The 26,774-nt window shown below is 33.1% G+C and overlaps 1 protein-coding gene across 2 annotated transcripts in view; it reads left to right on the top strand.

Annotated features, from left to right (window-relative positions):
• Positions 1-1,577: 1,577 nt before the first annotated feature.
• MEIS1 (Meis homeobox 1) overlaps positions 1,578-26,774 on the top strand; it is a 199,460-nt gene continuing 174,263 nt past the window's right edge. The window contains exons 1-6 of one of the 2 annotated variants that reach the window (XM_053712097.1): positions 1,578-2,295; positions 3,824-4,047; positions 5,742-5,883; positions 6,181-6,231; positions 6,881-6,931; positions 8,207-8,353. In XM_053712097.1, coding sequence (XP_053568072.1) covers positions 2,284-2,295; positions 3,824-4,047; positions 5,742-5,883; positions 6,181-6,231; positions 6,881-6,931; positions 8,207-8,353 — 627 coding nt within the window. In that variant the 5' untranslated portion in view covers positions 1,578-2,283. The remainder of the gene's footprint in view (positions 2,296-3,823; positions 4,048-5,741; positions 5,884-6,180; positions 6,232-6,880; positions 6,932-8,206; positions 8,354-26,774) is intronic. The other variant, XM_053712098.1, reaches the window with a different exon arrangement.

Consider the following 26,774-nt stretch of genomic DNA (forward strand, 5'->3'; position numbering starts at 1 on the left):
TCCTTCCTATTGTAAATGGAAAACATCTAAGTAGTTGATCATTTGGATAAGCAAACAGATAAGCTAGGGGTACCGGGTAAGTATTTTATCATGTAGCTTTTATCAATTAAATGCAACTGCAATTATCGGAGAGACAACAGAGTTTAATTGTTTTGATAAGATTAATTTAGAATAAATAACCCCAAAATCTGATAGAGAAATATTAACCAGTAATTTTAAGACTTGCAGAAATACAAAACAAAATGAAATCAGATCATACAGTCTTTAAGTAGTTTATAATTATTCTTTATGTTTTACATAATTTACTTTCACTTGTGAGCAAGTCCTGGGAATGGGAATATCAAACACTGATTCGCAGGTCAAACAGAGAAGAAAGTCAGATGCAAAAAAGGCTATATTTATATTTCCAAAATTTCTAAATGTATCATATATAAATAAATAAATATATATATATATATATATATATATATATATATAAACACACACACACACACATATATATATATATATATATATATATATATATATATATATATATATATATATATATATATATATATATATATATATAAATGTATAAGTAAATATATAAACACACACACATATATATAAATGGCTTGCATATATGTTAGTATAGGCCCATTCATTCATGACTTTGCAAGGTTTGGTTAATGCAGCAGCCTTTGTCATGGTTACAGTAATAGACAATATAGTTTTATCCAGCGTAAGAAAAACTCAGCTTTGCTCACAGTTGAGTTCTGGCACTCCCCGCAGATCGAAGCGTCCTGCTGATCGATTATTTGATAATTGATTTTTACTCTAACCAATACAAGGCTGGCTTTCCCAGTCTGGAAGTTGATTGGATGAGACCTCCTCTGCTGCTGCCTACCGAGATTTGGGTTAGCTCACTTTACAGCATGCGGAGGGGGATTCCAACTGCTAGTTTCTGAATATTAAAATAGTCTGCATCTTCCCAACCATAATATTTGTACATATTCGTTATTTTATTTCCATCTAAAACTAATAATAATGACGTATAATAATATGCGCACTCAATACCAGCAGTAATCAAGACACTTTTTAGATCCTTGAAATAAAAGTTACAATATTATATTAATATTTACACACCCACTTGCTATATACAATAGAAGTTACATAGCTACATTTAAAAGGGGTGGATAAAAAGATTCAATATTCATGTAAAATAAACTTATAAATGGACAAATAAGAATAAAGTGATGGGTGATAATTTAATTACCAGTTTTTCATGGATTACTCATGGAAATGCCAGACAGCTCTATATGAGCACAAAGTGTAATGTAGCAATGATAAATACATTCGCATGAATATAGTGGCTGTATAATGGCAATAACATGAGAGCTCGGGCTGCAGGTTTATTGCATCCTCCCTTACGTTATAACTCAGCTGCGCTAAGAGAGTGCACGGAACATACTGTATACTGCAGCCTGAAATAGTTGTTCTTTTTGAAGTGATATTATTGGATTGAGAGCAGCGTTTGTGCTCCCTGGGATGTCCTCCCCTCCTCTCTCCCTCCCCTTCCCATGCGAGCTAGTTGATGCAGCCCATTGCATTGTGTAAGACGCGACCTGTTATGGCCACCACTACTTCCGGGTTCCAGCATTCTGGTCCAAACCCAGCTCTCCGCCTGTGCAACACACACTTTACACGCGCACCAGGGCTGGGAGCGAGCAGCAGCGGCCGGGGCTGCTATAAGGCGAACTCAGACATTTTCTTTCTACAGCTCCGTTGCACAGCTCTTTACTAACAGGGAACTCACAGAGGCTGGGAACAAAATTCCAAGAGGCTGAAGGATCAAGACTGACTGAAGGAAGAGAGAGCCTGGGTCTTACAGCATTTTTGCATCTGGACACTATTTTCAGGGGTTTTGACCGGTGCAAAGCGAACAGTGGATCATCATTCATTCACCACCTTGACAAGCTCGCCTATGATTGACAGCTTAAGTGGCAGAAAGCCATGAGACTTTGGTAGCTGGCTCCGAGGGGCACTTTTTAACTGATTTTGGGGTAAACTGGGGAATATTTTACTTTCTCCCATGTTTTTGGAGAGTTTATATTTTGCAGTTCAAGCTGAAGATTTGGTTTAAATTATCACAACACTGGAAACTTTTAAAGAAAGGATTTTCCACACATTTCTTTTTTTATCTTTTTTTTTTTTTGGTGGAATTGCGTAATTGTTTCTGTTCCACACTGGCCTTAAATAGGATATATTTGAAGCTGAAGTAGGAAGGAGTTAGGAAGGCCAATGGCTCAAAGGGTATGTATTGCAAACATTTCCTAAACTTAACTAGCTTGTACTGTGTTACTGAAACGTGGCTCTTACAGGCTGTGAGAAAACTTTTTCCATTGAATAAATTGCTGTTTTACAGTTTGTTTTTTAGAGCCATAAGGATTTATGAATGAATATCGATATATATATATATATATATATATATATATATATATTGTGTGTGTGTACATGCATACATATAAATATATATATATATATATATATATATATATATATATATATATATATATATATATATATATATATATATATATATATATATATATATCTCAAACATGAATATTAACTCAATTGATCAACTGTCATCTACTATTAAGTACTTTTTGCATCGTTGCACATATATTCGTGTGTGTGTATATATATATATATATATGTGTGTATATATATATATATATATATATATACATATATACATACACATATGCCTTAATATATGCGTTTCTATGAAAAGTAAAATAAACTATTTACTGTTGACAGCAGGTATAACAAAACAATTCGAGTTATATAAAATGTTTGTTTTTGTGGATCAAACTTAGATTGGATGTAAAGAAAGATCTAATACCTCTCTCTCCTGGATCTGCCTTTTCAATGATGTTGTATTCCAAATACAGAAGTAATCTTTAATTACTGCCAATTATTCTGGATATATGCACATAATCAGAAACCTTACAATAATTTAAAGCCATTAAACTTTGCATAATACAAGTACTACAGAGAAAGTTTTGCTAACACTTAAGTTAGTGCTAAGCAAGTGTTTCTACAAATACAAGTATTTACAACTATCCACTTTTACTGTTCATGTATTCAGTTCACTAAAAGATTATATTTTCATCATTATCTTTCATTTATTTGAATGCAATAAAATGAAAGTGTATCAAAAATATATAATTAAATGCATTAATTGATCATTAATAAAACATTCTATTTATCTCTTCAATATATTTAGTTAAGTAAAAGTGAACTGTAATTCACATTATTAGTCAAACCATATCTGTAGTCATTATATCCGTATACATATTATATACATTATTATTTTTAGAAATCTTCTGAAAATTCAGTATTTAGATAACTTATTTATATCCTAAAAAAACAACAAAAAACGACCAACTGGAAGCAACATGCTAAATTCACATGCTTGTTATAATTGCCCTCATTTAAACATTTTGGCATATGGTTATTGAATTAAGCAAACCCTTCTCGGCTTCATTTTCAGCATGATTTCCCAACTGTCACATCTAAAATATTGTCAGTTATTCTGATTTGCATTGGATTTTTTTTCCATCTGAACAGTCTAAAAGGAATAGCTAATGAAATAAAATGCTAATCTTCCAAGACTGGGCGAATAAATGTTACAAGGGAAATGATCCAAAAAGACACCATTATGGGAGAATTGTGTCCTTTGGAAGAGATGAAGTCAGCTGGAGACCCCAAGGAAAAGCCCCAGTGGTCTAAGTGTTTGCAGTTAGCTGACCTTGTCTTTCTGTCTGTTATGCAGTACGACGAGTTGCCCCATTACGGTGGGATGGATGGAGTAGGGATCCCCAGCACCATGTATGGGGATCCCCATGCTGCGAGGTCTATGCAGCCGGTTCACCATCTGAATCACGGTCCTCCGCTGCACTCCCACCAATACCCGCACACGGCCCATACCAACGCTATGCCCAGCATGGGCTCCTCTGTCAATGACGCTTTAAAGAGAGATAAAGATTCCATTTATGGGTAGGTACAACTGGCATCAGCTTTAGTATTAAACATCACACCTTGTACCCCCTTATTACAGAATGATCCCCCCTGATGTCCCCTTATTGTACTGTATTTACTGAGTCAGCCCAATCAGTAGGGAACGTTCTGCCTCATTTAAATCAGATTCTCAACTGGTTAAACAGATTATCGCTTATCTTATAAATACCCATATTTTCCTAGAACAATGATGATTAGTTTTCCCACTGTGATAGAAACTGTGTAGCAAAATGAATGGTAAAAACAAAAACAAAAAAGTTAGTGTGAACTTTGTTTCTCATGTTTCCTCAATTATATTTGCTTAATGCAAAATTATTTTGTATATATAAATAGCTGTGAGCACAAATCTACTTGTAGACATTATCTTGCTACTTTGTGAGGGGACTTAGAATTATTGTAACAAAAAGTGTAAAATAGAACGTTGTGTTTTATATGGAAGGTAAGAAGAAATCATCACCAAAGCTGCAGAAAATACACTAGAACATAAAAAGTTGAAGGCATTACATTATATTTTAATATTTGCATTAATGAGTATAATTAATAACTAAATATGTGTGTGTATATATATAAAAATATATATAGATACATACATACACACATTTATTTATATACATAATTATTTTATTATTCATATATATATATATATATATATATATATACATACATATAAATAAATAAAACCTACATACACACATTTACATACCTAATTAAATATTGACATCTATAATCCCTATCCCCTGGAGTTTTTAATGTAGACTTGGCCCTATAGGCACAGCTAGGTTGAAGAGCATTTCTCTTTACTAATAACTCACTGTATGTGGAGTGAAACCACTTGAATAAAGCAGAATAGTACGCACTAGTAATTGTGAAAACAACTGTAATCTTCCTAATTTGTTGCATGAAATCCCTGATCTTTTCAGTGGTGAAGTTTCTTTAAACACCTTTGTTTGGGGATAAAATAACAGAGCTGCAATAACTAGAAAATAGAACTTTCGCTGCTGTAAAACAGAATTTGCACCCAGTTTGATTTAGGCAGAGGAAGGTTACAGTTTACCAAACGAATTAGAATAAATTACCTTTCGCTGTTTTAATTAAGTTAGAAGGTTAATGTAACTCTCCTTCCTCTTTGAGAGAGAAGCATATTTAGCCGCATTAAAATATTAAAAGATTTACACCACTTCAGAGATTTACGGCGCTTCAGTATTATTATTACATTGTAAAATGAGATGACCTAAAATTACCAGTTTAAGTAACTTTTTTTGTACTATTTTATCTCCCAATCAGAATACAAGTGTGCCCTTTACACTAGGGTTTAGGATCATCTGATCACTGGCACTGGGCACATAATAAGCTGATTTAACAGTGAATATTTTAATAATTACCCTAAATGAAGTCCCACTCTGAATGTGCATAAAATGTGTCTATTTCAGTTGCAAGAACAAAACAAGGCAGGGAAGTTTTGACTTGTAATATAATGTTGCTGCTCACACTGCCCATGGCCTGCTGTGTTTGTGCCCTGGTGATTTTGTGATAGCACAGCATTTAATTGGAGGGCAGGGGGGGGCATCTGTCCTGTGATCATGTGGTCTAAGCTTCCCCCTGACTTGTTTTTTCTGATGTCTGATTTATGTTTATTATATATGTTGTTTGTGACTGTTGTGTTTCTCTTGCAGACACCCCCTGTTCCCACTCTTAGCACTGATTTTTGAAAAATGTGAATTAGCTACTTGTACTCCCCGGGAGCCTGGGGTAGCTGGCGGTGATGTGTGCTCCTCCGAGTCTTTCAATGAAGACATAGCAGTGTTCGCCAAACAGGTCAGCCAAACAATGCAGCAACAACACACAAACACTGCAAACTTAGCACCGCCACAGCCTGATGTTGTACTGATCCCTGTATACAGCCCTTGGTTACTCCTAAAACTTGCATGTGTGTATATATATATTTTATATATATATGTCATTTTTTATATAGTTTTAAGTACTAAATACAGCAGCTAGTGGCTGCACAAATAATTATATAAGGGACCAGGCAGTTTAATGAAGCACAAATAATGACGCCTGTGATTATTGCATCTATATTTCAAGTGTGTTTATTTCCCTATCTGGCTTCAGATTCGAGCAGAAAAGCCCCTGTTTTCTTCAAATCCGGAATTGGATAATTTGGTAAGAGGTGACAATCTTATTATTATTTTTTTATTTTTTTTTAAACTCTGCTTTTATGTTAATGTTTGTTTTCCCTTTTTAGTTATTTGCCTATTTATTTTGCATGGTGCTCTTAATTACAAGTAATACAGTGTAACAATTTGGGTTAAGTAAATTACACAGTGATCAGGAGGGATATTCAGAGCACTTGGTAAATGAGATGCTTTTTTTGTTTTATGGCCCGCAGTAAGTGACTTCAGTAATCAGCTTCTTGGTTTATTTAGGGTTGTCAAAGCCTTTCGTCTTCTCTTTGCTATCACATCCCTCAGAGTTGTAGACAACAGATTGGAAATACATCAAAAGCCCCCTACTATTTAGGGGTTTTAATGGAATTAAAAAAATAATAATAACACGGATAGTCAGAATTACTACACCCTTTTGCCATTTGTATATTTTTACAATGTATTATACAACAGTCAAATTTATTTTTGTGACTGCAAATTCTGCAATCATTTTTTATAGTACTTTGCTTAAATTGTTAAAAAGTTGTTCAGAACAAAGATGAAGTAGGATTTCAATGTCCTAAAACCTGAATTTCTTACTTGGGTAAATTATGGAGACAAAAAAAAATATATAAATATATATATATATATTATTTTTATCTTTGCAGATGATCCAAGCCATACAAGTATTAAGGTTTCATCTACTGGAGTTAGAAAAGGTAATTTATTCTTTACACTGTTATATTTTTTTAGTATCTAAAGTTATAGCTTATGGGGAATTTGCATAAATGTCTTTCTTTCGGGTCCCATGTAATTAGTGTGAAGACCAATCTTGGAAGCTATTTCTCTTCGCAGTTTAATTGCGATTGTAGCTACTAAAACCAAGATCTCCAACGCCCTGGCCTAGTGCTTTATACTTATCTAGCAATGCACAATTTGCTATAGCTTCACATAGAACCTGATGTTATTCATATATTTAACATGATATGCAATGTTGGATTTGTTTTATTTATTCTGTGTGTGTGATGTGTGTATATTTTTTAGTAGCATAGTTTTGTTTTATAGGCATAAAATTAAAAAAAATGAAGTGATCGGAGGTGAAATTCAGGGCATTTATTGTTCTGTAAGGTTTTGCAGAGACAAAGCCAGACTGCTTTATCTGCTGCTTCTGCTCTCTGGGACTATTCTTCAATGCTGAAGGGGGAAGAGGCAGGATAATGTTATTTTACAGGCTGTTTTGCATTTGAGCAATAAAAGGGATTGCAGTTTGATGCCAGCCATAAAAGTTGCATGCAGGCTTAGATACTTTTTTATTTATTCCATTTCTGTTTGGATTTAAATATTAAAACACTTTAAGGCTCCCAAGTATGATGTTCCTGCACTAACTAAATACACCACTTTAGCTTTGCTGTTTTTAAAATATTTATTTATTTTATTATTATTATAACCGAATTAAATAAGTACTGATGTCTCTATGAATATACATCAGTTAACCACTAAATTACTGTACATATTACTAAAGTCTATTCTTTTGCAAACGTTAACTTTGGAATTCTGTAAAGAATTCAGTTGTATTCTAAGCTTATGAGGCTGTACTACAGTATGTCTCTATGCCTTCAGCAGAACCTACAAGGTTTTTCTTTTCATGATCTAACTAGAAGAAATTAAATAGTTTGCTTTAAATGTCACCCATGCAGGTCATCTCTCTAATGGTCACAGCCCCAGGAGCAGATGAATTTAGCACGGGTGTTGAATATGTTGTAGCCTGTGAATCATCTTGTCAGTGTCAATTTTCTAGGATATCTCTATTTTAGCAGAAATGAAAGTTATTCCTAATTCCGGATGCGTGTGAGGGTCTCTGGGGATAATTGCAATGTATAGCCATGTTTGGGATCTTTCTGTGCCACCACTAGACCCTTGATTGCTCTTGTCAATTGTGTTTATCTGCCCCTGATTATTGTTTCATTTCTGCCGTTGTAACGCCCGCGGTGCAGGTACACGAATTGTGTGACAACTTCTGCCACCGGTATATTAGCTGCTTGAAAGGGAAAATGCCCATCGACCTGGTGATAGAAGACAGGGAAGGTGGATCCAAGTCAGATAGTGAAGACATGAGCAGACCAGCAAATCTCACAGATCAGGTAAGGAAATGCATTGTTATATTAACTTCATTGGTATGCACAGCGTACTCTGGGTCATTTCTATTATTTGCATATGATTAAGTCCCTTTTAGATACATTTCCATCGAAATGAACAATTTTGAATAATGTGCCTATTATTGCTTCATTAAGCCTTGCTCTTGGATTCGACCTGGCTAGATGAGCTTGTAAAAGCACTGCCAGCCAACTTGACCTGCTTTTGGGTGGCTTTTAGTTTTGCCTGTTTTGAATTCTCCCTTATTATATTTCTAATCCTATATCCTTGTAACAGCTCTCTAGATAGGCTTATAAATTCAATAAACATGTATCACCTAATATATAAATATATATATATGTGTGTGTGTATATATATATATATATATATATATATATATATATATATATATATATATATGTGTGTGTGTGTGTGTGTGTGTATATATATACGTATTATTTGCTAGGTATTCTTCCATCGTTTCTATATGTTGATTTTTATTATTTATAATAATAAATATAATGGCCAGTCTTGGTGGTCTAATAACTAACACACAGAAGGGCTGAAATGAAGCAAACGCCGGGCTATTTTCTTGCTGTCTGTACGGTTCATTAGTCTGTCTTGTCAGTTTCCCTTGGCCGAGCGCATTCAGACCTCACTGCACATTGCTTTGTGCACAGGCTGCTTTGAGAAAGCGCGCCCATTTCCAACGCCTCGCTCCAAATGCTAGAGGTTAAAAATATCAAATAATAACAATTATTTTATCGCAACTTATATATATGATTCCCTCATTTTGCTATGTAGCGCAGTGAATAAAACTAGGGTGTTATTGTATAGGTTAACGCGCCGTTTGAGGCGCTTTTGACGTTTTGGTTGTTGGCTGATTGAGAGTGTTGGCAATGACTGAGTTAGAACCGCGGCGCAAGAAGCGGAAGGATCTGCACTCTAGACGCGGAAGGATCAGGGGCATAAAGTCCTCATGTTATTTAAACAAATAAATTGCTGATACCTAAACAACGCTAAATACTATGCTCCGCTTTTAACCCCCTGTTTTCTCGTACATTGTATCCCTAAGTAAAAAGCAAATGGTTGAGCATACTTTGTGTTGAAGGTTTGTAGAATTATTGGAAAATGACCCGTGAGGGGTTGTGTTATGTAGGGTGAACAGCGTTGTCTCCAAGGAGTCAGCAATGAAAGAGCCCGTGTGGTGTCAAAAAGTTATTGGTTAAAGGGCAGTCGGGGTTAAAAACATCGGTTTGTTATCTGACATTGGTTTTTGTAAGACGTTGGTTCATAGTTATGATTATCTAGGGAAAACGTCAAAAATGTGTGAACATGTATGTTGTGCTTAATCATTAACCCTATATAATTGACCTATAAATCGGTAATTTACCGCGTGGACGGTATTCTTAAAGTTCAGGTCAATTACTAATATATTATAAGTATGGAAATTATATTTTAAAACTTAATATGTGGGGTTTTGATTTAAAGTGCACAATTAATTGAATTAATGACGTTGTATTTATATTTGTAACCAGTTATAACAAGTTTATAAGCCAATTTACCCAATTATTTACACAAATATGTTATATTAATTATCATTGTTAATGTTTTCCCATGGAAAAGGGATACTCATAAATGGAATAATTTTTAGTGATAAGGCATGGGAGTGGTTAAATTATACCTGTAAGATCATTTTAAAAATTCACATTGTTTTTAAAAAGGTTATAAAATGTTGATTGCTAAGTAATTAGGTTTGTTTTAAGTAAAAGGTGATACATGATCTGTTTGGAAAAATACCTTGTGTGCTTTATGTCTGTAATTTTATTTTTGGCATATTATTTTTATAGGATGCCAAATTATTTCACCTGAGTTTTTTTTTACCTTCCTACCATGTGATCTAATTTGACTTATTGAAGTTTTTTTCTTTCTTAAATCTTGTGCTGTTTTATCCATGGTGCAAAAACAGGTAAAAGAAACACTTTGATGAATGGCTTGCCGGCTTGATTCAGGGTGTAATCAGAGTCTTCTCTTGGGGATTACTTTCTAGTCACACAAGGCATAGCCAAACATGCTGGTTTCCACTTAGCTCTGTTATCCCTTTCAGCACCTGGGGGGGGGGGGGGGGCAGCCTTGCCAGGGTTAACTATTTTATGCTCTATTTTTACATGTTCGTATATGTGTGGTGTCAATTTTGTGACTGGTTTATCACCTGTTTACTTATTGCGCAAGTTAAACCAATATTTTACAAAGTATGATATCCATATTTTAAAGGGCTTTTTTTGTGTTGGTCTTTTGATCAATGTAATGGTAAATACTTCTGTTGATACCTGATGTTTTGTTTCCATCATTGCTTAGATATGTGAGTTTCCTAGATTACTTTCTTTGCATGCCTGGCTGTGTGACCTGTAAAAAGTGAGCAGGCCTGGCAAGCGTACTTTTAAATATACATCTTTATATCCAAGGAGCTCCTAGGGAAACATAGGCCTGTACTGCTGGACAAAAATTGCAATCCAACAAGTCTAGCTAGAAATTGGGTTTTTAAAAGCTCAGGAGTACTGGGTACATAAAGCTATTTGAGCAAATTACATGAATAGCTCAGGGGCTCAAATGAAATCAACACTTTAATTGCCTCCAAAATGAAGATTTATGCTCCATTTTCCCAAGGAATCGTTATTTGGTTGAAACGTGATCTACAAAATAAGAAACTAACCTGTTCTAAAAATGAATTAGAAATATAAACAGTTTTTAAAACATTGGCAATGTTTTGTGTAAAACAGAACAACAGGGTAACAATTAATGTTTGTTTTAAAACTACACATATAATTAATGACACAAAACAAATAGACCATCAGTAGTACTATAACAATTGTTATCCCTAGATCTTATACCTTTATTAAGTCAGCCTAATATGTAATTAGTACCTTGCGTGCATTTATGAATTGTAAATCTTTGCATGTGAAAGTTTAAATGACTGTAACTCACGTGATGATTTTTAAATATATATCAATAGAAAGGAAATCTGAATTATTTTTTACAATGCATAGCTACCATAATGGTTAATTAGTGTTTTCTCTTGCTTTTAAAAGTTGTGTTTTTATTTGATGACTCTAATGTCACGAAGATAAAATTGATGCTTTATAGTATATATTCAGTACATTTATTTTATTATTCATTTAAATGTATTGTTGATTGTTGCTGCATGAATAAATTAATTGACTTTAACTATAAAATGTCCTGTTGTGGAAGCTATATTCCAAACTGTTGCATGGTGATGTGAAAATTACCATGGTTACATCACTATGATAATGATAAATTGATATCCTGCTCCGGTATAGTCCTGAAAGGTCCTTATCAATTTTGTTTCAGCCTAAAAGTATGGAACTTTTGAAGGGCTACAGAACAGAACACCCTGAAATAAAGCCCCACCCCTGAAAGTGTGCTGTGAAGAAAAAAAATGAAACTTTGCATTTTCTTTTGAATGTGGCCAAGCCTGTTCCAACTGCTCTCTTGTCTACTTGCTGACAAACGCAGATCCCCTTCAGGTGTTATGTGATCTGGAGTGGCTTGTTGCCTGTTTAACCTGTTTTTTAAGGCATGATAAAATGAAATGGACTTTTAAATATAAGAAGTAAATCTCCCCTTCAATCAAGTCCGCTTATGAAAAATGCATTGTGCAGTGTTGTATTGGAAAGCATGCAATCCTGTACTATGAATTTTTCATAAGTGCCCTGCATTGAAGGGCCGATCGTTTTACCTTAACTAAAATGTGGTATTGGTGTTTTTGTTTTTTAAATCAGATGAAAGTATTTTCTGGCAGAAATCTAACCTTACAAGAAATATTCATCTTTGTTAACTGTATAGGGAGCTTCAATAACCAGGTCTTGTTTCATTTTATCTTTCTGAGACTGTTTATCCCAGGCACCTCCTAATTGGTTCACTTTGTTGCTTCAGCTTGAAAAATATGTATGTGCAATATCCCACCCAGGCATAACTCATTTTATAATGAGTGTTCTGAAACCATTGTGGCGTTAGTTTGGCAGCATTCTTAGATATACAAATGGAACATTCCTTTTTAATCAATATAATATATAAGGCTCACTAATATGACATGTGAAACTGTTTTGCTGCAATGGGCTCAATTTATACTTTTTAGCTAAACTTTATACCGCTTACATAACTTCTTCCACAAAAGTGAAACTAACAAATACTGATAACAATTGGTTTATGTGTATTATTTACAACAAACCTGATACTAATTTAACCTGCTTTATATTACATTTGTTTTTTCTGTTTTTGAAAACTGGATACCAGGTTTACTGGCAGGGCCAGGCCACTACAATCCTGAAAACTGATATATTGCAAATTAAGAAGAATATTTATGGATATTTTTGAAGGAGTAACCTCCATTTTATTAGGTTCTGCATTTTTTACCCTTTGATGGGAAAACATTTGTTTTTTACCCTTCTTTGATCATACCAGGCCAGTAGGATAAACAGTTTCTTTATACAATGTTATTTTCAAACAGATTTTGATACCAGAAAATTAAATGATATAAATTTTAAGCAACTGTCCTAATGTATTGGGTTTAACTGGTTATGGAGCATAGTCATCAAAGTTTTCTAAATGGACATAAAAGTGCAAAAAACAAAATGCTCTAATATGTTAGAACATTTTATCATAGCACTAGCAAACATATCTGGTGAGCCAATAGCAAGAGGCATATGTGTGTAGCCACCAATCTCCAGCTAGCTCCCAGCAATGCATTGCTGCTCCTAAACTTACATAGATATGTTTTTCAACTATGTAAAAATTGATAATAGAAGTATATTAAAATCGCATGCTCTTTCAGAGTGAAAGTTTAGCCCCTTAATGACCACAATGTACCCTGTATGTCACTGGTCGTTAAGGTTTTTTTCAGGACATAATAGCACAAGTCTAGCAAGAACACACTATTACTGCACTCCCTCCAGCAGGCTTTGTGGAATAGAGCAGTCTCAACGCTGGTGGCAAGACCGCGCTATAAAACAATCAAGTCCCAAAAAAAGGCCAGCAACATACAGGGTACGTCGCTGGTCCTTAAGGGGTTAATATTGACTTTCATGTCCCTTTAACAGTCGGTCAGTAAACTTGCATATTATTTTATCTTATGTAATGTAAATAAAAACATTTACTTACTTAATGTTGTTATACTTTATGTAAGAGCAAAACAAACAATATTTGGATTGTATGAATAAAATTACAGCAACTACAAATCTGGTTGCATGTAATATCAAGGACATAAAGTGCATGTATTTGTTATGGAGAAGACAGTGATGGGGCTGTCTATGCCAAATACATAAAACTGAGTTATTCTTATATCTTCTGGCATAATATATCATATATTTTGTTTATTGGTGCAGTTGTAGTGAAATGTATCTATTTTTTTTAAGTATCATATTTATATAGGAGCAACAGAGTACAGTGTATTATAAAATAAGTGCACAGAAAAAAGTTCACAGAGTACAGTGTTTTATAAAATAAGTGCACAGAAAAAAAATTGTACTCTAGAAATGTATTTTGGAACGAGGGGGGATTTTGTCAGCCATTTATTTAATATAATCAGAATAATTCTTTGGTAGTTCATTTAAAGCTATCACTTAGTAAAGGGCTTGACAGACCCAGGGAAGACACTGGCTCCTAGAATTTTACACCTGGCTTCTAACTTTTTGGGTTATTCTCTATATATCTATATACAAATGCCACTGTCTGGCTCCTAAATACTCTTACTGGCTCCAAAATATTAAACAGATTTGTCGACCCCTGAGTAGTACTCTGTTAAAATGTTTACAGGTATTTAATATTCAATACACCTCTTTAAATGTAATTATATAATTTTGGCCACTTTTTGCTTCACATTTGTTAAGCTTACCTATTTTAGTACACATGACATGTGGGATAGTTAGCAACTAAAATATTTAAACTGCAAAGTCTGGTTGGGAAGATCTCCTTAACTAAATCCTGGAAAGTAGGCAGCAATTAAAATATTTTAATTGGAACACATTTTATTTTTAGCTTTAATTGAACAAATTTAGCATAAGCATGTATATAACCTGCCGGTCATTTGCTTAATTTATTTTGAGCATCATTTATTTTTGTTAATGTCACAATTTATGTAATACTTTTTATTGTTTTGCATGAGTTTTACTGACAAATATGAATACATTTTGCTAAACTGTTCACTTTTAAATAATGTTCTATGTAGTTTTTGACAAACTTTTGAAAAAATAATGTACAACCCTACGAGGCCCATTAGGCAAGTGCATATAAATGAGCAAATAAAATCAGCAAATATTAAAATATTAAAACAAATCACATGATGGTCTGACCGTAAATGCTTTTTCATCAACAACTGTTCAACAATTTTTAAAGTAACTTAAAGGGACACTAAACCCAAATTTTTTAAAATTTTTATTTCATGATTCAGATAGAGCATGCAATTTTAAGCAACTTTCTAATTTACTCCTATTATCAATTTTTCTTTGTTCTCTTGCTATCTTTATTTAAAAGGCAGGAATGTGATGCATAGGAGTCGGCCCATTTTTGGTTGAGAACCTGGGTAATACTTGCTCATAGGTGGGTAAATGTCAGCCTCCAATAAGCAAGCGCTATTCATGGTGCTGAACCTAAAATGGGCTGGATGCTAAGATTTACATCCCTGCTTCTAAAATAAAGATAGCAAGAGAACAAAGTAAAATTGATAATTGGAGTAAATTAGAAAGTTGAATAAAATTTAATGCTCTATCTGAATCATGAAATAAAAAAAATTGGGTTCATTGTCCCTTTAACAATATGCAAAATTATCTTTTTTAAAATAGTAGATATTTAAATATGTAATTTACATTTTCAAGAACCTCTTTAAGATCATAAAAGTTGGAAAAGACAAATTTATCCATGGAAGATTAAATTGCCCTTGTGTTCTCATAAGAACATAAAAAAGTATTTAACAATTCATTGTATCTTCAATTCCAAACTCATTATACGCATCAACACCAGGTTAAAAAAATGACACAGTGGTATTTATGAAAGGTGTTACCAGGAATTTTATTTTAATTATAATGGTGTTAAGCAATGTGAATCGCACATAGCAAATAATTAAAATTTTACAAGCTTTTACACTGCTTGTTTTATTCTAGATATACACTTTCTTATGAAAGGAAACCTGTTTAACAAATGTGATTATTCATAAAGTTTGAGCAAATGATCATTTAATTATCAAACACATGCCAAGTCTAAATACAGAAACATTTCTAGAAAAGTCGGCAAACAGCCAAATTCCTATAGGGGCTAGTAGGGAAACGATCAAGAAATGAACATGCAATGAGACTTCCAGTAAAAATGACTATAATTCAACATTATATGACTGAAGTGTCAAGGAAACTGTACAAAGATAGGAAACTGATAACAGATTTCAGTAATCTGTGCTACATGATCTTAAATATTTGCGAATAGCTTTTATGTTACTCTTAATATAAAACATGACTAAAATGTAATTGCATCACACTAATTAGATGTTAGCGCCTCTTTGCTCATTTCAACATTGTTTTAGCAGATTAAAAGTTCATTGGAAATGGCACAGTATCTCATATATATATATATATATATATATATATATATATATATATATATATATATATATATATATATATACATACATTTTATTTATATATGCAGCATTCAATTAATCAAGTAGAATACACTGCTGGTTAGGTTCCCAACTAAAAAACATCATTAAAACTTATGCTATACACTGTGTGTACAGGATTCCAAACTATTCCTAAAATGTAGACAGTGGGAGTCACTGCTAAATCTTTCTTATCTTCAGGACTTGTATTTAGCCAATTAAAAGAATTTCTTTAGATGATGATCATGAACTGTTTATATAGCGTCTCAAAGATTTTTTTTTTTTTTAATATAAGGAAATGCTTTTTTGTTTCATGCTCATCAAACTAAAATACAACTTTATGTATAGGCCAAGAAAATAGTGCTTAAATTATTATTTGAATGTTTTCAGTGTACAGCATCCTTAAAATAACCAAAAACAAAAACCTTTATAGAATGGGGAAAAAAAGGAGTTACAAACCTGGAGCCAAACTCTGATAAATTCCCCACCATGGTGTCTATGTAACAGAAATTCCTTAAGCATGACCTAATTCCTGTATGGAGATTTTGGCTTTTTCCCTTCCACTTATATTATTGAGGGGAAGATCTGTTTTTAGTAAAAAAAAAAAGTCAATTGCAGCAAACAAAATAGGGTGTTATTACTTTGGTATCTTCACACTTTTCCTGTGCTAAAATTATGTAACAAAACTATGGTGACATATTTTAACTTTTCTAATATACATCCTGTACTTTTCGTTCACCGTAAATATTATCTTTGGCCTAACTGTTAATAAAGCTAGATTTTAATTGTATTTGTTTATTAAGCATCTGGCAGGCCTTTGCTCAACACACTTTATTTAATCTGAACAATCATAACATTCTTCTGATTTTCTACATTTATTTAATTATGGTTTGTAATATGTACATAATATTTTTCCTCCCCAGTTTTGTTACTTACATTGTACTTACCCACTGCAAATCTAGTATAGTTAACACCAAATAAGATTGTTAGACTAATTTAAATAATTAATGACCATATTTCATGTCATGGAAAGAACTGCATGGACAGCTGAAACAGTCATGAAACACCCTGTATTCTCTTAACACCCACACACTTGAATGTAAGTGAATAAATAAGCATGTAATATACAGAGAAACTTGGCACCTGTGGAAACATCAATTGTACAACTTTTAAGCATGATGGAAAGATTCAGATAAGTTGCTTCTATTTTTAAATGTATTTAATGCGTGCTCAGTTCTTAGGAAAATAAAATTAAGTTTACAGAACGCTATGTGAGAACACACAATAAACTATGATTTATAATAAGTATGCAGATTTAATAATGCTTCTTGTTCTTCATTTGCAAATCATCCTGTTAAACACATTGTAAAGTCAAGGAATTTTTTAAACAAATATGTAGTATTTCATGGATTTGTTTTCATAGCTTACTAAGCACCTATTGTATAGTTTAACGTGTCGTGAAGCCTAAAATATTTCATTCATGATTCATATAGAACATACAATTTTGAAACACTTTCCAAGAGGCCTATATATATGCGCAGCCACCAATCAGCGACAAGTTTCCAGTAGTGATTTACTGCTCCTAAGCCTACCAATGTATGCTTTTCAACAAAGGATACCAAGAAAAGAAAGCAAATTTGCTAATAGAAAGTTGTTTAAAATTGCATGCTCTATGTGAATCATGAAAGTTTTTAACTTAGACATGATAAACTGAATATAATTTACTGATTATTTGTCTGCAATTAGCAAGAGAGATGCAAAACTATTTTACAACTCATGATGTCCAGAATGGTGGACCACATTATCAGCATCAAGGTGCATCTTTAGCTTCTTAATGTGCCTTTTTCTAATGGGGAGTTTGTTCCTCTATTAAAGGGACATAAAACCTATTTTTTTCTTTTCTTTCATGATTCAGAAAGAGCATGCAATTTTAAACAACTTTCCAATTTACTTCTATTATTTAATTTGCTTCCTTCTTTTGTTATCCTTTGCTGAAAGGTTTATCTAGGTAAGCTCAGAAGCAGCAAAAAACCTAGGTTCTAGCTGATGATTGGTGGCTGCATATATATACACCGATTGTCATTGGCTCACCCATGTGTTTATTTATAAATCAGTAGTGCATTACTGCTCCTTCAACAAATAATACCAAGAGAATGAAGAAAATTTGATAATAGCAGTAAACTATAAAGTTGTTTAAAATTGTATGTTCTAGCTAAATCAAGAAATAATTTTTTGGGGTTTCTTGTCCCTTTAAGCCAGTAGCCATTTTTAGTGGAAATCTCTTGTATCTACTACATGCTGTGAAATAATGAAATAAATACAAATCTGGAGGTATACTACCCTGTAAGTTGCCCCTTCTGCGAAAACACTTGCTTTTTTATTGTTGTCCAACTTCTCACTGACTTCTCAAAGGGATAGGAAAGTCAAAATTAAACTTGCAAGATTCAGATAGAGCAGGTCATTTTAAGCCACTTTTAAATTCACTTCAATTCTCAAATGTGCTTTGTTTTTTTGGTATCCGTTGTTTAAAAACAATATCCACATATCCTACACTAGTGGGAGCTAGCGGCTGATTGGTGCCTGCACACATTTGTCTCTTGTGATTGGCTAACTAGATGTGTTCAGCTAGCTGCCAGTAGTGCAATGTTGTTCCTTCAGCACAGGATAATAAGATAATGAAGCAAATTTGTTAACAGAAGTAAATTGGAAAGTTGTTTAAAATTGTTTGTTGTATCCGAATCATGAAAGAAAATGCTGGTGTTTCCTGTCCCTTTAAGCCCCCTCTATATTTGCTTATTTTTCTCCTTATCATTTACTCCACAAAAAGTTTGCATACATAGATGTGCATACCACAGATGAATGAGAGTTATTGCTTCTGGGCCCACAACTCCAGGGGCCCAATATGGTCCATATTACATATATTTATTTGTAGATAGGCATATTTCTGCATCCAATTTACATGCACACATTATGCATACATTTGTGTATGTATTTCAAGGGAAACTAAAAACAATAGAATAGTATAATCAATAAATGCATAAGAAATGCATAAGAAAGAGACAATGCAAAAACACTTAGTTTGAATTTCATATGAGTAGTAGATTATTTTCTGGCAAATGTCAGTTACTAACATTTTCCTTCCTAATGCATCATGTGACCATAATCAGCCAATCACAAAATGCATAAACATATATACTTTAAATCTTGCACATGCTCAGTAGGAGCTGGGACCTCAGAAAGTGTGCATATAAAAAGATATGCACATTTAGATAATGGAAGTGAATTGGAAAGTTTTTTTTTTTAAATTGCGTGCTCTATCTGAATCATGAAAGTTTAATTTTTACTTGACTGTTCCTTTAAAGAAACAATAAAAAGAGGGGGTATATCTCAGATTTTGTCACAGGGCCTGGTGGTTTCTAGTTATGTTCTGCCTGCTTTCCATTGCTTTATATGGACAAATATATTTATGTGTTTATATATGTATCTACACATATCAACATAAAAATATATATGTATAAGTATATACATATATTTGTAGTTTTAACAGAGTCTCTATAGACCGCAATGTAAAGGCACTTTTCAGTGCCGTTTTTTTCTAACACTCCCTACCCACTCACTTTAACCCCTAAAAACTTCTTTGTGCAGTTATTATTTAAAATGAAAATGTTTTATTTTAATAAAGGCACTACACACTTTACTTTGGGGGCAATTTGGGGACATATTTTTAAATTAACTAGAAGTCTAACCTCTGGTTAATTTTCGGAGCACTAATTGCTACTTTGAACTCACAGTAGCAAAAACCAACCACTTGTAATGGCTGATTATTTATTGTGCACCCATAAATGGGCAAATTTGCCCGTTTACGGGCATGCAATAAATTAGCACTCCACTTATAATCTAGCTATTTGCAATGAAAAATAAATAATACTCAAAGTGAAAAAAAATATGATAAAGCACAGTGTATTAAGTAATTTGTCTTAGTCAAAAAAATATAAGGAAATTAGGAAAATCTAATAAACTCATCAGTACCTTATGCTACACATGTTTTTGATTCATATTACTGAGATTAGCTAATCAAGAAAAGTATATTCATTGTACCGGAGAAAGTGTTCAGCAGTTGTCACAATTTACCCATGAAGGTGATAACGCATAAAATATAAGATGTAAAAGTCTGCAAAATATTTAATCTATTATAAAAAATGCGCTAAGAGAATTAGATGAGGTGTGACATTGAGTTATTTTAGTAGTTGGCTTATCAGAATTTAGGAGCAAGGCCAATATTTTTTTCTTTCTGTTGACATGGTTTTAAAACAAACTGAAACAAAACATATATAACCCAAAGCAGAACATAAAGTATCAAATGTTCTGCCTCTGAGTGTATATATATATATATATATATATATATATATACTTTCTCAATGACTCTTAATGTAAATACAGGGCATTGCTACTTCTAAAGTCATAAGCTCCGCCCACAAGGTACAGCCTCACTATATATAGTGTCATTGTGCCAGGGTAAAACCACAAAAATGCTACATATTACAAGTCATAGAAATTTACTAATGCAATTTACTACCTCCTATAGATTATATACAAACAATGGTATTAATTCCTTAATAACTAACACTGAAATTGTTTGTTTCTTTTATGTTTCACTATTGCAATGTATTCTTATACAGTGCAAGTTCCGGATTCAACAATTGATACATATATTCACATTACATATCTTGAAGAATTTAAAAAGTGTTTTATTAATTATATACTATAAACTTTGACTAAGATAATATTGTTCACATATGTAATGAGAACCCTTTTTAAACCTAACAGATAGTATTTTAAACTCCTAGTTATTCAATAAACAACTTTACATCCCACTCTGCGTTAAGACCTGCTGGGATTCTTGTTCCTAACTGGAAAATACAGTATATTTCTTGTTGACTTAAGGACTTGATTACTTCCCCTCCTCTTGAGTGTCTCATTAAATGCTGGATACCCTGAAAGACTAATAAAGAACTATTTGAATTATGTTTTCTGCAAAAAATGTAATGGGATGGGTGTAAAGGACTCTGGATCCTCAACTGCCCTTAGATGTTTGACCTACATACTTTTTACCGCATCCTATATATAAGTAAAATAAACTACATATTTGGTGGTACAATGTACGTGCTGTTTAATTTCATGTCTTTTTTAATCTTGGGATCTAAATTTATCCCCCAATGTCGTATATGTGCATGATTTGCACTTCCTACTTCCACATCTTTAATACCCCGGTTTCAAAGACATCAACAGATTTCTTCTTGTGAAAGTGCAGCACACTAAGATCCGAATGTGGAAATCCAGATATTAGTGCGTTGCGTTCACCAGAAGAAATCCAGGTCCGAAAATAGGCAAATGCTGCTAGACACCAAGTTGTATTCAAAGCAAAGATTAGCTATAGAATAGTATGTAGATGCATGTTTACAATTATATTAGTATATATGTGCATTGGAGCCCTTTGCAGTCAAGTAGATGAAAACATGTATAAGCATATTTATGCAATATTCATATTTAATAAAGTGTTTATACTGTAAATATTTCACATTTCAATGTTCTGCACATAGCAGAATATGTTCTAAGTATTTTAAACTAGATATTCCTACATATATATCTGCATATACCTTTATATAATCGTGTGTGTATGTATATGTATGTATGTGTGTTAATGTGTGTTTGTGTGTATATATATATATATATATATATATATATTGTACCAAAATACCATCAGGTATATGTAGAAAAATGTATTTATGAATAAATAGAACATATTATTCTGTGTGAAATATTTACATTTTCATGTCAGGTTAGTGCACTTGAGAATATGCGATCAAGTTTGCGTGTGAGCTGGGTTTTTTCAACACTTTTTTTCCCCATTGACTTCTATGGGGAATATGTGAACATGCACATGATATTGTAAGTTTGGCTTTTTGTGCTCGTTGGGTTAGTGTGAAAACAGCTCACTACTTGCGCAGTTAACACTCATTAAATAGTTCTCCACTTGTAATCTGTCCCTGTATGTTACAATCTCACACTGTTTAATATCCCTTAATGATTCAGAGCATGCTATTTTAAATAACTTTTACATTTTATTCTATTATCTAATTTGCTTCATTTTTTTGTATCCTTTATTGAAAAGCATACTTAGGTAGGCTCAGAAACAGACATTCACTGGTGAGAGCTAGCTGCTGATTAGTGGCTCCACATACATGACTCTTGTCATTGGCTAACCTGATGTGTTCAGCTAGTTCCCAGTAGTTCATAGCTGCTCTTTCAATAAAGGATACTAAGAGAATAAAAACATTTGATAGTAGAAGTAAACTGGGAAGTTATTTTAATTGCTATCTGAATCATGAAAGAAAAATTCTGGGTTTTTATGTCCCTTGAATAAAAGTATGAAATGTATATGTTAAGGAAAGGGGCCTCTTATATGTAGCAAGTCACATACCAAGTCTCACTTGGCTAATTCATCTTTACTGAAATTCATTGAGGAATTTAATATATATTTCAAAGGGTTCTTGTTAGTTCTTTGATGGGTTTGCGTATTACTTCATAATAGTGATTTGCAGTATGATCAAGCTGTGAAGGTAGCCCCCAAGATCTGTTAGGTAATAGGAAATATTTGTGGTAACTAATATCATTTTTCTTTTCATTTACCTATATTGTATTTAACTTCTATCCAATGCACATATATCATTCTGATTCTGTTCAATACATGATTTTCAAAACTCTTGTATAAAAGTTGTGTTCAATAAATACCTCTTTGAGTGGATGACTTTATACTTGTTTGCTTTTCAATGTATTCTCTAAAGGTTGTAGAGTGAAATTGAGATACATTATAACTGTTTTTAGATGTTTGTAATATTTTTTTTTTATTCAACACAAAAGTTGTTTTGTTCACAGACAATGTAGTTAGGAAGATATATATCTTCATTAATTATGTTTTAGTTTTAGCAAGCTAAATGTACACTTATATACCCATATATTGTCTGTTTTTACTAGTTTATCATCTGATTTTTCTTCTTATGTAAAAATTATATATATATATATACAAACACATGCTTGAACAGTTTTATTTACATATTTTTAAGCAGATAGAATATTTTGTAACGATAGTGAGCAGTCTACTAGTTACATTAATAATTGGTTTCTTATTAATTTGCATTGTAGTTATCAATATTAAAATGATAGGTGTCCAGAGTCCACATTAGTGATTTATTAAGGCACTGAGAACATTGTGCTTAATTCTACAGTTAGTAGGTTTGTGTTTGTGGGGTTATTGGAGCTGAATTGCAAGCACAGCTTGGCTTTGTTGGAAAAAAATAACAGTTAGTAATAATACTTTCCATGTTTTGGCCATTAGACGATATATTGCTTTATCTGCTATTACAAAGTATACTGTAATATGAATACACATGGGTTATTTCTAGCAAGTAACTTAAAGGGACAGTTTACTCAAAAATTTTCTCCCCTTTAATTTGTTCCCAATGATCCACTTTACCTGCTGGAGTGTATTAAATTGTTTACAAGTAGCTCCTTTACCCTTATATTGGCATTTGAAATAGTTGATTTAGCATGTGGTATCCCCACCTATTCTGAAAGTTTGTGGCCGCGCGTACCAGCTATAGATAAGCTTTGTAAACTCAGCCAGCAGAAGAAATTACACTCCCAGTGCGATATAGCAGAGATAAGGTAATAAAATGTTGATTTTCCATTGTTCTCTCAAAGTACTGGTGATTGTTTTCAGGACAGATATAAGATAAAGAAGCAGGTATATTTGCACAATGTGATACAGTAATGAGATCGGATTATACCTACAAGCTCAACCCATTTTATTAGGTTGTGGCTTCAAAACACAAAATCAGAGCTTTAATATACACAAATAAACCTTAAAAAGCAAATTTTCATAAATTTTTTACTCTGCAGTTGGTAAAAAAAGCAATTGTAAACACATTAAGGGAAAAACTATTTTACAGTATACTGTCCCTTTAAGGAAAAGCAGCTATCCTACTAAACCCTCATTGGTGGTTTAAGTGATCTGATTGTATCTTAGTGTAATAAGTTACATTCTAAGTCAGTGATTTGCAACCTTTTTTTTTGCCGTGGCACATTTTTTTACATTAAAAAATCCTGTGGCACACCACCATCCCCAAATTTTACAAAATCACACATTGTAGCCTAATACAGGATATATATATACAGTATATATATATATACAGTATATATATATATATATACAGTATATATATATATATATACACTGTACTGTGCTGTCATGCCATGCCTCCTACAAACTATACATGACATATTGACATTCATTCACAAACACCCCCACACTGTTGTCAGTCTGCCGCGGCACACCTGAGGATCTCTCACAGCACACTAGTGTGCCACGGCACACTGGTTGAAAAACACTGTTCTAAGTGATGATAAAGCTCCTCACATAGGTACCTGCATGTGTTTACATGTACCGTTAAACCCTTTGGCTACCAAAAGAGGGTTGCCCTGCATTTTGTTACAGTGCATCACTGTCTTATCTGGCACTTAAAAGGTTAACACAATGTTGTAGTCTTCTCTTACTTGATTTGTTTACAAAGAAATTGCATTAAATACTTCCTTTTGCTAGAATAATGTCTAAGAGGTACTCCAAGCAATTTGAAGGAGCACTGAGAATATGCAATTAAATTATTGCCCTATACAAGCTGATCCATCTTTACAGTGTCTATATTCAGCAATTAAATACATAAAATCTGTTCCCTTCCAACATCCTGTGCCGTTTGGGAGTTTGAAACCGTTGGAGGAATATGATGACAGATTTTGTTTTTCTACCATAAGGTTGAGTACAAATATGAAGCATACGTGACTTATTCCCTTTATAATCACTGAATATAAAGTATACATTTGTTTGCGCCTTATGGTGTGACATTGATGTCCATTAATACACAATGCTTCTGCCTACATGAAATCTCCCTTGGCTCTCATTGTACATCATCCTACCTGATGGCATTAATGGAAAAAGGAAGAGGAAACTCCCTACTTACTGTATCTCTAATATAAACATTATACATAATGGTGTGGCTATGGATTTTATCATCCAGCTCATCTAGAATGGCTTGTGTTTCGTTTCCTACCATGGCTATGTGCCATATGCCACTGCTCAATATTATGTAATCTAAATAATTTAACACTACACTTCATGGAACTACATACATATTTCTATTCTGTTTCAAGTGTCTAATGGATGAAATGCAATAGTTTAATGGTCAACAGAAACACTGTAAGGGCATATATGGTTGCTTTAGTGACCTCCTATGTTTTGAAATTAAAGGGTGTGGGATAATGTAGCATTGCAATGATTTTGTTACTTAAAGGGACAGTCTACATCAAAATTGTTATTGTTTAAAAAAATAGATAACACCTTTACTACCCATTCCCCAGCTTTGCACAACCAACATTGTTATATTAATATACTTTATAACATTTAAACCTCTAAATCTCTGCTTGTTTGTGAGCCACTACACACAGCCTCTTATCACATTAATTTGTATTAGCCTTTCACCACAGGAGACTGCTAGTTCATGTGTGCCATATAAATAACATGGTGCTCACTCCCTTGGAGTTGTGCTGGACACAGCATTAATTGGCTAAAATGCAAGTCAATAAATAATAAATAAATTGCCCTGAAATAAGGGGCAGTCTGCAGAGGCTTAGATACAAGGTAATCACAGAAGTAAAAAGTATATTAATATAACCATGTCGGTTATGCAAAACTGGGGAATGAGTAATAAAGGGATTATCCATCTTTTTAAACAATAAAAAAATCGTAGTAGAATGTCCTTTTATTTTATATTTTTTCTTAAGATTCCTGATTATTTTTGCATTGGGCTACAAATGTTCACGTGCTCTGTTTTGGCATAAATGATGAGCGCATTAGAGCTGTTAGCACATGCCCTGCTTCAATATGCAAATAAGATGTGCGCCCACGTGTGAAGGCAAATTATCTCATTAACATGACAATTATGTATATGATGCAACATATAGAGAGTGCGAGGCTTGATAAAAAGGGGCATGTTTGCCAAGTAGGCATTTTGTGGTGTTTTCAGAGCTATTGCTTGATTAGTACATTTCATCTTAATCCCTTGGCTGCCTGAGAGGGCTGCAGCACACTGCATTGTTAAAGGGGCATTAAGCTGAAAAAGAAAATGTTGTTCAAACGAAAGAGCAGCAGTTAAACATGTTAAATATGTTTTTATGAGAAAATAGTTTGTTTTTTTAATCTGTTTTCACAGCACCTCTATACGATCAATACAAATATTATAAATGTATGAAATGCCATCAAATGTCCCCATATTAATAGTTCATTTAAGTTTGTTTAGTAGTTAAGCCATAATTTATAAATTACTCAATTTCATGGTGCAGTAGTTGGCATATTTATATGAAACTTAGTAGTCAGCCATACTATTGAGGATCCACCATGATTTTATTTAGCAGCGAGTGAAGGACTTTCTATAAAAAAAAGCTGAATGATTCAAAAAAGTGAGTTTGTAAATATTGTTTTATTTATTATATAATTTTTAATATACATTATAGTATTTACTTAAGCTAGTTGTGTCATGTTTGTGGCCTAAAAAAATGTGATCCTAAGGAGCTTTGGTTTACCTATATGTTTCCCAGATGCCTCCTTAAAGCAGGGCTCGACAAACCCAGGAGCCTGGGAGCCACTGGCTCCTAGA

The sequence above is a fragment of the Bombina bombina genome, chromosome 4, assembly GCF_027579735.1.
Source record: "Bombina bombina isolate aBomBom1 chromosome 4, aBomBom1.pri, whole genome shotgun sequence".
NCBI lineage: Eukaryota > Metazoa > Chordata > Amphibia > Anura > Bombinatoridae > Bombina > Bombina bombina.